The 13,161-nt window shown below is 26.6% G+C and overlaps 1 protein-coding gene across 7 annotated transcripts in view; it reads left to right on the forward strand.

The window, feature by feature from the left end:
- Positions 1 to 12,791, forward strand: part of Drip (aquaporin homolog protein drip) — a 36,050-nt gene extending 23,259 nt beyond the window's left edge. For 3 of the 7 annotated variants that reach the window (XM_089225976.1, XM_089225978.1, XM_089225980.1), the window contains exons 5-8: positions 12,008 to 12,088; positions 12,161 to 12,241; positions 12,441 to 12,543; positions 12,608 to 12,791. In XM_089225976.1, coding sequence (XP_089082102.1) covers positions 12,008 to 12,088; positions 12,161 to 12,241; positions 12,441 to 12,476 — 198 coding nt within the window. In that variant the 3' untranslated portion in view covers positions 12,477 to 12,543; positions 12,608 to 12,791. Of the gene's footprint in view, positions 1 to 12,007; positions 12,089 to 12,160; positions 12,544 to 12,607 lie in introns of those variants that run through there. The other 4 variants (XM_089225977.1, XM_089225979.1, XM_089225974.1 and 1 more) reach the window with 3 other exon arrangements.
- The last annotated feature ends 370 nt before the right edge of the window (positions 12,792 to 13,161 follow it).

The raw sequence follows: 13,161 nt of genomic DNA on the forward strand, positions 1-13,161 counted from the left end.
ATATTATAATATATTGTACCAATGCATAAATTAATGAAAACATTTTTAATTATTTCTAAAAAAAAATCCTTGTTATTAGTTTTGTTCTAAACTCGTTTAAAATGATTGCATTTAATACTAAAAATGTACTTAAACGTCATTAAGGGGTTATAATACCCTTCTGAACATGGGGAGAAAATTTAACTGGGTATATCATAAGATTTCGTTAAATTTGCTACATTTTGATATTTTTGGTTCCGTAGTCACTAGTCAACCATAACGACACTCTCAAGAACACCTTTCATCAACTATTTCGTAAATGTAACATAGCATAAATTACGAAATAAATCGAATAACTTTAAATTTATATGAATTATGATTTTAGATTTTTTTTTAAATTGAAAGTTTATAGATTGGTTTGATATTTAGTTAATTTCTCTTAGTATCACAGGTATTATAAAATAAAAAAAAAAAAAAATCAACAAAGTCAGTCTGCTGTATAGTAGGCTCCAAGTGTATCTCGTCATTGAATGCGATTGTTGTTCAATGACGAGGTACACTTGACACTATAACTTTATCTTAAAAACAGAATGACTGCATTCCCCAGTTTATTCAAATGTCAATAGAAATATAAAAACTAGACAAGACACAGCCCATGTAATAATTGCTTATCTTGGTATATTAATCCTTGTATAACTATTACAGTATACCAATTATACTGAATTCATCATGCGGTAATATATTTGTGTGTGTGTGTGTGTGTGCGTGCGTGCGCATGCATGTATGTATATTTTCTTAAAAAAAAAGAAAATTAATGTCCCTAACTTCCATTAATTTTGATTGTTAAGTTACTGATCAAGTATTATAAGATAACTGTGTATATGAAAACTTAAGTTCCAAATGATTTGAAATTGGGTCATAAAGTTTAAATCATGATTTGTGAACACAAGCTCTGAATAATCAATATATTATAATAAACTAATAAAGACAATAATTAAAATTTATGGTTTTACAATAGCGTTATCGTATTTATTTTTATTTTCGTGATATAAATAATTGCCCAAAAACCGGTATATATACGTGTCTGAAGGCTTTTTAGATTCTCAGAGGAGCGATTTATTAGTTTTACAATTATTATTATTTATACAATGTATATCAATAATAATTAGTATTTGGAATAGTAAAAATGCTTAAACTTTGATGTCGATTTCTAATAGAAATTTGGGTCTAGTTGGTACTTAAATGGTGGTGATGGTGGGGGGGGGGTTACAAAAGTAAAAATGTAAAAAACTTTTTAAAATGATTTAAAAAAAATGAAAAATAACTATTCAGGGAAAACAGGAATTTTGAATTAAACACAGTTTTGTTTTTTTCTGTTGCAATAAATCCAAAACAGTAGTAGCCATACACACTTTAAATGTTCATTAAATATGAACATTTAATAGACATGATACATTTTATACATATTTGGCTCTTTTTGTGCTATTCGTAGACATTTTAAGCTTTCACTTTTTGTATTTTGTTTTGTATTTATTTATTTATAATAAAATGGTTATCATCAAGAGTATGCCATACCCGCATACTGTGTTATCTCCGTCTTACAAAAACGTACAATGTAGCAACAACTGTTTACGCAGGAAAAGACCTAGAAGACGTCAGTCATAACTAATAGGAACAACATTTCTACACTATTAAGAGGAAAATATTTACTGTGTAGGTAGCATTGTTTATATATATATATATATATTTTTTTTTTTGATATCACAAGTACAAAAAAAAGGTGATTCAAGTTTGAATTTTCAATCAAATAAAACAAAAGTGATTGAAAATGTAATTTTAGTTACCTATTGATATATTCACCCACTATAAAAATAACAAAAATAGTTAGGTTTGTAGGTACTTATATAATTACTTTTTTTTATACCACATTTAATTATATTTGTAGGAAATTCGTCAAAATGACAAAATTATGTAAATTGTTTTTCTAGTTTATTTTTATTTTTATTTTAACACTCATAACTATAAGGCTTGACAATTTAACATATAATTATAAATACAACATATCAAAGTTACATTTACTTTGGGGTTTTTATTGAAGTTAAAATTTTGAGAACATTTGATATTCGAATAACGGTTTTTAGTATTTTGTTGTTATCCAAAAAATATTAACTGTAGAAATATAAAACATTCCACTGTTACTTAAATTATCATTTCCACACACAATTCAATTTTAAATATATTTATACTAATTTTAAGCAATTTACAGACATTTGAAATTTTTATTTTAGTTTAGTTTTTAAGTGTCGATCAAAATCTTCAAGTTTTGTCAAAAATCTTTAAAATGTAATAAAAGATTTTTCCTGTCTCATAAATTTTTTAGGCTTAAGTTTTATATATTATATATCAAATATAGTAACTGTATACTGTTATGCTTAATTTATCCTATTAATCATTTATCTAAATTTGAGATTGTATCATATATTTATATGGTAAAAAACAGGTGGGTGTAAAATACATCATTAAAATTTCACTGAATAGCTGCAATGTTGAGTAAGCATTCGGAAAAAATATCAGTTCACCTGAAATGTATTGAAATAGAATAAACATATACTATAAGTTTATTCATTAAAATAAAATGAGCTCAAACTCGTATTATTTACGGTCGTAATTTTATGTATATAAAGTAAAGCACACAATAGAGTACAATATTCATTGACACGATTAATGAATAAAAGTTATTTTATACCCTATGGCCCATAGTAAGAATTACTCAGATAATTTGGATGAGGGAAAATTATTTATTGCATGAATAGGATTGCAGGAAAAACCTATACCTATATACTTTTAAAAATTAAAAATAAACGCGTAGACTTTAGATAATACACAATTAAGCGTAGTACTGTAGGTATTATACAGATCCATTCCCGTCGTATTTTGTCATATATACTGCGATACAATATTATAACAATATTGTATGAATTGTACAGAAAACTTCATCCAAAAGTTACGTTCAGTGAATCTGTACATAAAAAAATATATGAATCTCCCTCTGAAAATGTTCTGGTGCAGTATTTAAAACATATAAAACATAATACATAATAAATCGCTGACAGTGTAATCTTAGTTGTAAAATTCTTCACAAAATATATACAAGGTGATTCTTTTAAGTGGGTACACTAATTATCTCGAAAAGTATTTACTTTTTTCAAAATATTTTTTTACATGGTTTCAAAATGTCAAAAAACCAACGTTTTAATTAAAAAATTATATTTTTAAATATTTTTTATCCTTATCATTTTTTAAGTTTTTACTTTTTTGAATGACAACATAGAGTTTTAATTTCATATTCCAAAGCAGAATATTTTTCTAAGTATTTTGATTCATAAAAATCGAATTTAGGGCTAGTAGTTTTTGAGTTATAAGTATTTAAAGTTTAGATTGGCAGAGTGGAGTGGTACAGGGTTACCCCGCAAAGTGTTTGTCCACTACTCCGCTTGTCTTAACTTTAAATACATATAACTCATAAACTACTCGTCCTAAATTCGATTTTTATGAATCAAAATACTTAGAAAAATATTCTGCTTTGGAATATGAAATTAAAACTCTATGTTGTCATTCAAAAAACGAAAAAACTTAAAAAATGATAAGGATAAAAAATATTAAAAAATATAATTTTTTAATAAAAACGTTAATTTTTTAAAAACCTGAAACCATGTAAAAAAAACATTTTGAAAAAAGTAAATACTTTTCGAGATAATTAGAGTACTCACTTAAAAGAATCATTCTGTATAATTGGTATAATTCAATAAAACATTATTTAATTTAAACAATGTTGCATATAGAGCCGCATGTAAGATTAATAATTATTTTGACACATAATAATAGTAATACATTATACTCTTCTGGATTCCTGGACACAACGACATAAAAGAAGACGAACTCACAGATCTTACAGCCTAAACTACAATCACCTTCCCATTATTATCGTACACACAAATCATTCCATTCAGTGACATACGAACTATTATAACAGTTAAATGTCAACTTAGATGGCATCAGAAGTGGACGTCCTACCATCACACAAAATTAAATCGTATTTAACATAATACCGACAATTGAAAATTCCCTATTGAAATCTATAGAAAATGTAAGGTCGTAATAACTAAACTCAGAATCAGCCACACTCTAATTTCTCACAGCTTCCTAATGGTCAAGAAAGAACCTCCAATGTGCCAATCATGCGGTGTCCAAGTCACCATCAGCCACATCCTCATCGAATGCCGAACATACCACAATATCCGAACAATAAGACATAAACTTTCAGAATCACTACTAGAAATGCTATGAAATCACTCTCAATCCATGGCAAATATCATCCAGCTTATTACAGCCGCCAACCTTTGAATGGAAATATAATTAACACTTAGATTTAGTAATTTTGCAAGTATTATGTAATTAATTATTTAATTTTAAGCCCAATAGCCTATGTTTCAGAGGGTATATGCACAATGAAAATAAAATAATAATAATATACTATATTGTAATCGCAGTATAGCACTTAGACGTGTGCGGAAAACCGGATACCTAAATAATTATCGTGTCGTGCAATCGAGCCAATACCTACCCCGTGACCGCCCCAGGAGTATACTCACATCGCGTGCCGTGCGTATCGTGCCAAGACGACTGCTTGTTATTACTTATTTTGTCTTCGAAGAATCTCCTCGCACATCTATGCGATTACACACCAGACGTGAGATTACAACCAATAATAATATTATTATTCTTGTGCAGATGAATAATCATAATATTATTACGCACGTCGACGTCGGGCCTTGTGCTGTCGACGACTGTAGACTGAGGAGGGATTATATCAGGGCGGTTTGCGGGGTTTCGTGTAACCCTGCAGCTTATTGTGCCATATCGGGACTGCCGAGCTTATACAACTGTTGACTGATTTAAATTATTTAGAGATTGTTTGAATACGGATAAATAATATCCCATTTACCCCAATCATGGTCGAACGAGAGTAACAGTCGAGCTCAGGCTTTGTTCATATTTCGGGGACATCGGTTTTCATACATAATATAATGCATATTGTATTAAAATATAAAATAACATTTGTCGGGAATAGTAGTTATGATAATTATACTGAAATAACATTTTAATAATTCCTCTACTATGATTTATAATAAAATGTAAATATGGTTAATTTATTATTGATAAATATTGTTTATCAATAATAAAATTGTTATTACCTATTGTTTAAGTAGGTAGTTCTGATTAAATTTATAATTTGATATCTAACAATCACTATAAATACGTTCACTGTAAACAACACATTTTTTATTTTATAGTATTCACTATTTAATATTAATTGCTTTTTTTCTTTAAATTAATTTACGAATGCCAAATACAATACGCGATTAATGCATTGATTTAATAATGTATTTTTTTGTGTCCTAGGTGTTTTTATCGGTGTTAGAAAAAATGTTTCAAAATGTTCAACTTATATATTTTCTGATCGAAAATGAATACCTAACTATAGTTGGTATTTTAAAGGGTCTTTTTTTAATAATTGAGAAAAACAAAAAAATAGATTATACGGAAAAACCAATTTACCTAAAACCAGTTTTTGACTCAATTGATTTTCTTATTTTATTGTTATTCAAAACCTAACAACCATGGGTATTTTAAATGCTTATATCAGTGTATTAAATATAATATTGAAAAATGTTCAACTTTTTTAAGCTATTTATAGACATTTCATGTTAAAATTGTTTTTAACTGTCGATAAAACAATAATGAAGAGTTCTTAAAAGCTAATAACTATAATAAATATATTGTACTAGAAATCTGTTGTAATAATTAAACATTTATTATTATAAAATAAATGAAAGGGTTTCGGCAAAAAATATTTCAATTTACTGTGATACTAATATTAAAATTAATTATTTTTAAAATAGTGTTATTATGAAGTGACTTCTCAACATGGTTTTTGTATGCTTGTATGCAAATTGCAAACAAAACAATCTGTAAATTAAAACAGTTACTTAACTTCCCTTTTTTATTTTTATTTAATCATTATAGTTTTAAATTTACAAGTAGAATTTATTTTTATGTCAGTACATGATAATTTTTTTATTTAAAGATAATGTCCTGCAAGTAGATACAAGGGCTCAACTATCTCAGCCTCGAACAGGAATAAAATTGGATGCATTTTAGCCGTAGTTTTTTTCAATAATTTTTTTTCTCGAGAAATATGTATTATTAATAAATATGACAACATTTTGATTAGGTATACATAATAATATGAGGATTCTAATATTACAGTAACAATATTCAACATTTATTTCAGTTATATTTTGTATTTCGCATTTTATCATATTTTTCAATTGTTACTAAAATTTTATCCACAGCGTTAATAATTAAATAAACATTATATAGTTGCAGTACAGTTTTAATTTTTGTTATATCGATATACCATAATATTACTATACCTACCCTATAGTGTCTTGTATATATAATTTTATAAACAATGTATTAAAACATAAGTTCTAAAAATACAGCAATCCTGGACCTTGTGCTAACCATTCTATACCACACACGCTTGGTGCTATAAAATAATAATAATAATACTGTTGTCACGATATTATAGTCGAAGGATGGCGTGAGCGGTGACGTTCGTGCGGAAAAATTGTGAGACGGCGTCGTCATCGAAAACTGTATCACAATTCAGTATTATTGCGTATTAGTTTCGTGAGCCGTAATGGTTAACACGTGGGTTGAACGGGTCCTCCACCTCCCCGTTCAAGTAGACTCAAATTACTCATTTACCGTAAACGAAAACAAATAAAATTGTGATTTACAAGGTCTGTAATACGAAGATTTGTGATTTAGTAAGGTGTAAACCTAGCTGTATTGATACACCATTGCAACTCTATAGCAGTGTAATATATTAATATTTATGTAAATACAATTATTAATAGTTTGGTAAAATAAAAAGTTTTGTACAAATATTAAGATGAAATTATTACAAATCATATGTCAATACTGATATAGTATATATGTATATAATATTATTATATAAGCTATTAATAATAATGCTCAATAGGTATACAGTCCTTACAGTATATTAATGTCAAACGCAACACGATTAAATACTCGTAAAAGAAAATAAAGTCAGACGAGATACTCTTTGACAACCACTCGTCTTTCTTCGTTCTAAATTTATTTTCTCAGCGCGGATATTTTATTCGTGGCACCGGTAAAATGTTTATTTTATTTTGCTTGTTGAACAATTCCATCTTCATAGAACCTGCAATAACCATTTTTATACAACTTTTGGAAAAGTTTATTTCTTGCAATGAAAATATAATTTATTATATTTTTTATCTTCCTTAAGTGATTCAAACATACTGAATATTTTCCTCGAGTTGGACAACTACCTGACCTACCTACCTATAACTAATAATATGTAATTTTTATCTCGTTTGCTCATTATTGGTTACATTTATTTTTTTAGTTGCAATTCGAGTTCACTTTCAAATGTTATTAGACAATTTTTGTCAAAGCAACTACCAATTAGACCAACATATCGATAATATAATTTATATATATATATATGTTGTGATATTTTATATTTTTTTTTATCTCGCTGCCCAGTGACCGTTAATGTTTTCAAGATTTTATGCACAAACTCACTGCATTGTATGATGGTCATGGTGTGGTACAGCAGGTATAACCCTGTGTCATTATCATATACTCCGTACTCTGGTCGGACGTTAACGCGTATATATAATAATATATAATGTGATAAAATCCCGTTCGTACGTCCTCTTCACCTGGTGGTTGATCGATCGATGACGCTGACAGCTGTTCAGTGGGCGAGTTGGGATAGTGGCAGTAGTCGTCATTATGTGAATGAGCGCGGGGGGGTTGTTCTGTGTCGAGTTCTCGTCGTCGTCGTCGTCAGATATAACGTTAAATCGCGTATGCAAGATACTGATTGGATTTTCACGTGATTCGATGTTTTAATAATATGGACAGTATGGTTATGTATGATAACATACGAATGATGGTTTACCATATTACACTATAAATATTAACATCGTCGTTTTTTCCGAGCCGAAATGGTAATAGGAATGTCACAAATATGCGATTTATATTTATATTTTATATATATATCGTCGAGTTATTCGTTTTACCAAAACCTAATTAAAAATAAATTATTATGGAACTCATGTTCTTAGTTTATCAATTAGTATTATTATATTATACAGGTACACCATCCATAGCGCCAAATATTTTAAAAAATACTAAAAAATTAAAAATTAATTAATTATAAAATGCATTAAACAAAATAATTTCATGACACTTATTATCGATTTTTTGTGAATAATGTGTATGAGAAAGGATTTAAAAACTCCTTAAAATTAAAATAATTTCCACAATACGTTTAAGAACCAAGGTTTGTTGCATTTATCTACGTTTACTATATATATTTAAATAACATAATAATGTTATATAAAATGCATATTTTTATACAACCACATATATCTCTATATAGGCGAAATGAAATATTTTAAGCCATATTTTAAATATTTTATGGTTAATTAAAAGTTTGTATTACATTTATTTTCTAGTTATATTCTTTAAAATATAAGTAACAATAACATGAATACTTAGTTGCCACACCCTAAATGATGTTCAAGGTTTTATGACATATGTCACGAAAAAAATTAATTTAAATATTATATCTAGCTGGACAGTGAACAATGTACAAATATATTTAAATATCTTTATTTCATAATATTTTATGTGTTTAATATTAGCTCGTCAATTATGATTTATTTCCCTCAAATTCTGAATAAAAGTAATGAATTCAGGGATCAGTTAATTTCCAATAATTATTCATGAAGTTGAGGTTACCACTTGTCATTGGTTACAGATTATAATAGTAATAGTAGAAATTAACAGAGATTAATATTTTTTGTGTATAAATAGTTGCCATTGATTAATTATGTAGATGAAGTAAAAGCATACATCAACCATGTGCTCGGTTAAAGTAACTATACCTTAAAACAAAGTGTATATTTTTAGCTTATATACCTACTAAAATATAACTTGACCGATTTCAACGAAAATCGCAGATATTGTCATAAAAGAGATCAAAAAAGTTTAGAGTGTAAGTATAGTTAAAACCGCGTCGTTAAAACATGTACATCTCGTGATCCAATCCAGGATTTTTGGCTGCTCATATAGGTCGAATTATTTCAAAAATTGAGCTACTGTAAAACCAAGATATACCTACCTATATAGTTCTTTATTTTATATATATTTTTTTTTCTTGGGCGAAGTTGAATATTGTAAAACTAATTATATATATTATAAAGTTTGTATAGTATCAAATACTATAAGGAATAATATTATATTTATATATCTACCTACTTGTTTTGTGTAAAAAAATTACATAATATTTTACCCTCAAAATCTCGAAATCTTAAAATCTTTGGTTGAACTAGGTTAAAGTAGTCTTTCTAATAAAGGATCGATGTTACATGGCAGAAACCTATCTGGCGCCTCTGAAAATGTTAACACTAAGCAACTAAATTAGGCCTACACTCTCGGTCTACAGCGCAATAACAACTCATCTAGTATTTAATATTATTTTTATATTTGTCAGCTTTACGTGCATTATATATGTATAAACTATACAAAAAAAATCTCGATACATTTTGGCAATAGTATGAAACTGAAAATAAACTCTTTGCCAACATTAAATCCCATCATCAGTATCCTTAGAAAAATCAGCTAGACCATATCAAATTCATTACGATTTGGCGAAGGAGACTTGGTGTAATTTTATTAATATAGACACAAACATAAGTTTATTTTTTAAATAATTTTGGATACTAAATTCAACTTTCAATACTTCATGTCTAAGTAAAAACTTAATTATTTAATTTTATATCAAACGTTGTTAGATACCTACTTTTTTTTATTAAAATATTGTGGCCCCAGTTATCAACATCACTATTGTTGATAAATAATTTATTGATGTTATATATTATATTATCAAATATAAACGTCACTGTATCATTAAATAATAAAATGAATAATGATTTAAAATGTACTAAATATAATATACATACTGATTAAACAATCAGAGAAAAATATTTAGCGTGATAGTGTACTAGTATAATTTGTCAAAACTGTCATCAACGAATAATTGAACACGCACGTTTTCATCCATTCAAATATTTCATTGTATTAAAATAATATAGTGTAGATATATAAGTTATATATATTAGATATATAAGTTTTGTTAATTCGATAATCAAATAAATATTTTGAAATCTATTATTTACTGTATAAGTTAACATAACAAACGACATTATAAATTACTATTATCTGAATTTATATAATAATAAATTGTACTGATTAGAGATTAAATTAATATTTATTTAAAAATAATTTTAAAAAATAGCACTCATTAAAATTGTTATTGATTGAATAAGTAGGTGATATTAAGATGGCACCAACCCGCATGTTATTTCTGTCTTATTAACGTATAACATCGCAAATCGTACATCCTGAATAATCTATTTAACTCGGGTATATGCTTATTATAAGATCGAATCGACCTATTATAAAATTTAGAATTAAGAATATTATTTAGTGATCCTAATAAGTTTTTTAGAATTTAATTTTAAAGCAAGTTATGAGTTTTTTAAAATTGCAACATTGTTTGTGTACTTTGAAATACTCGTAACTTGCTTTAAAATTAAGATGTATAGAAAACTCTTAAATTAACAAGGTTCACTAGATAATATTCTTAGTTCTACATTTGATACTAGGCTAATTCCCTCCAATATTAATCAAAGCAGAGTTATATAGATTATACAGAAGGTATAATTTGCCGTGTTCAGTGTTTGAAAGATAGTAACAGTGCAAGCAGATGCAGCGACCACTTAATGGATGGATATAGTTGTATTATATTTAATTTTTTTTTTTTTTTAGAAATACACAACAATACGTCATAATATCAGTTAATAACAAAGTGATTTAGAATTTGATGATAAATGATTTTAGATTCTGAACGGAACGATGAATGATCGATTTTAACATGTGTGTTTTTTTGTCTGTCATCACTTTTTGGGGCAGTAAAATTGCTTCGATTTTTGACTTCAGTACCTCGTTCGATCATAAAGTGAATCTAGTTAGTACCTTGGGGGGTCAAAAGTAAAAAATTCTTAATATTTTTCTAAATAATCAGGATAAACAAACTAAAAATTAAGGGAATAACGGGAAATTTTACGCACAATAAGTTTTCGACTAAATCGATTTTGGTTTTTGATGTAACTCTAAAACAAATAACCATTTAAGTAAATACTTGAAATTTTCACTGAATGTTTATTTAAGTATATTCTATCTACCATGAAATTTTTTACTTAAGTATTGAACTATTCATAGGTATACGTATATGCAATTTTCGATCATTATTAGTCTTTTTTTAAATTAATATCGATAAAAATTTATTTGTTGGGTAGAAAAGCTTGAAAATTTAATACAAGGCTCCTAACATATTTTTACAATAGCAGTTGAAAATAAAAGAAATATATAGTCACAATTTTTTTTTAAAAGCATTTAAAATTTGAACTTTGACAACTTACATAAAAATCACGAAAATTCGTAAATTATTTTATGCTAGAAATTCATAAAAAAATTTTCTTTTATATCTAAGATTTGAAAATTTTTAATAATCTATAATATATCCTAGACAAATAAACTGTCTCTGCTCAGAATCGTTTAATCTATATAATTATATAATATCATTGGATTAAAATTTAATTCCATCCGTTACAGTAACCCATTTGTAACCTACTGTGCAGCAGAGCGACATCCACGACTTACGAGCTTTTTTATATTTGAAACTACGATTTCTCTATTCTGGCATTCTACCACTTGCATAATATTACATATTATTATGAAAAATATATGAATACTAGATGGATGTGTCTTGTTACAGATAAAATACACAGGAGCTAGCATGAATCCAGCAAGATCTTTGGGCCCAGCTGTTGCTCTTGGCGAATGGTCAAACCATTGGGTAAATGAGTTACAGATTATTAAAAACTACAATAGTAAAAATTATATTAATGAGATTTTATGAACGTTTTAGGTGTACTGGGTCGGTCCTATTGTCGGTGGCATACTTGGAGGAACCATCCACACTTTTGTGTTGAAACGTCATACTGAAGAGGCAAGCTCTTATGATCTTTGAACAATTTTATAATATTTAACTATTATTTTTATGAATTATTAATATGCTATTAATTATGTGTTATCATATTTAACTTAGGTATAAAGTTATAACCAGGGTTTAATGCAAATATGAAGGACTAAATAATTTATTTAAAAAAAAAAAAAAAAATATTTATCATTATTATATTAAATTGTAGACATCAAACCATACAATTAAATTGAGTGCATTCTAATTATTAAATCAACGATGAAATGAAAATATATTACCTATTAGATTGACTATTTGTAAAGATGTGAATTGTGAGTTATGATTATTTTTTAAAATAAAGTATTATTTTTAATATTTAATGTGTTATTTTTTCAGAAAATATTCTAACAATAATGGTGTTTAATCAATATGCGTGTCCTAGTGCATGATGGAATTATTGATAATCTAACATAGAATATGAATTTAATATTAAAATATATATTTTATGATTATATAAAAAAATAATTTTAAATTTTATTAAATATTTTTAATAATAAATAAATTTTAAACACCAATTAAATTTTGTCTTCAATTTTTTAAAGAACAAACATAAATTTGTAACATTTAAAATTGATTGGACATTTACTCAATAAAATAATCGGTAAAAGTAATTATTCAAAGTAACGAATTCTATATACTATTATACTGTATTCAAATATTCAATACACTTTTCATAAGAATAATAAATCAATTCAGCTGCATGATAGCTCTATATTTACCCATGTACCTATATTTATTTAACCTTAATAATCTGTTAAAATATTTTAATATTACTGATTGATTGATATTACCTATTTTTAATTTACTTCTTACAACTATGTTTCATTTGAATACAAAATTTTAGTAAATGCAATTTTTGATGTAAAGATTGGTGATTTTTTTTTAAATTT

Source organism: Diuraphis noxia, unplaced genomic scaffold (assembly GCF_037042655.1).
Source record: "Diuraphis noxia isolate RWA-SAM2 unplaced genomic scaffold, SU_Dnox_SAM2 contig0004, whole genome shotgun sequence".
Classification (NCBI taxonomy): domain Eukaryota; kingdom Metazoa; phylum Arthropoda; class Insecta; order Hemiptera; family Aphididae; genus Diuraphis; species Diuraphis noxia.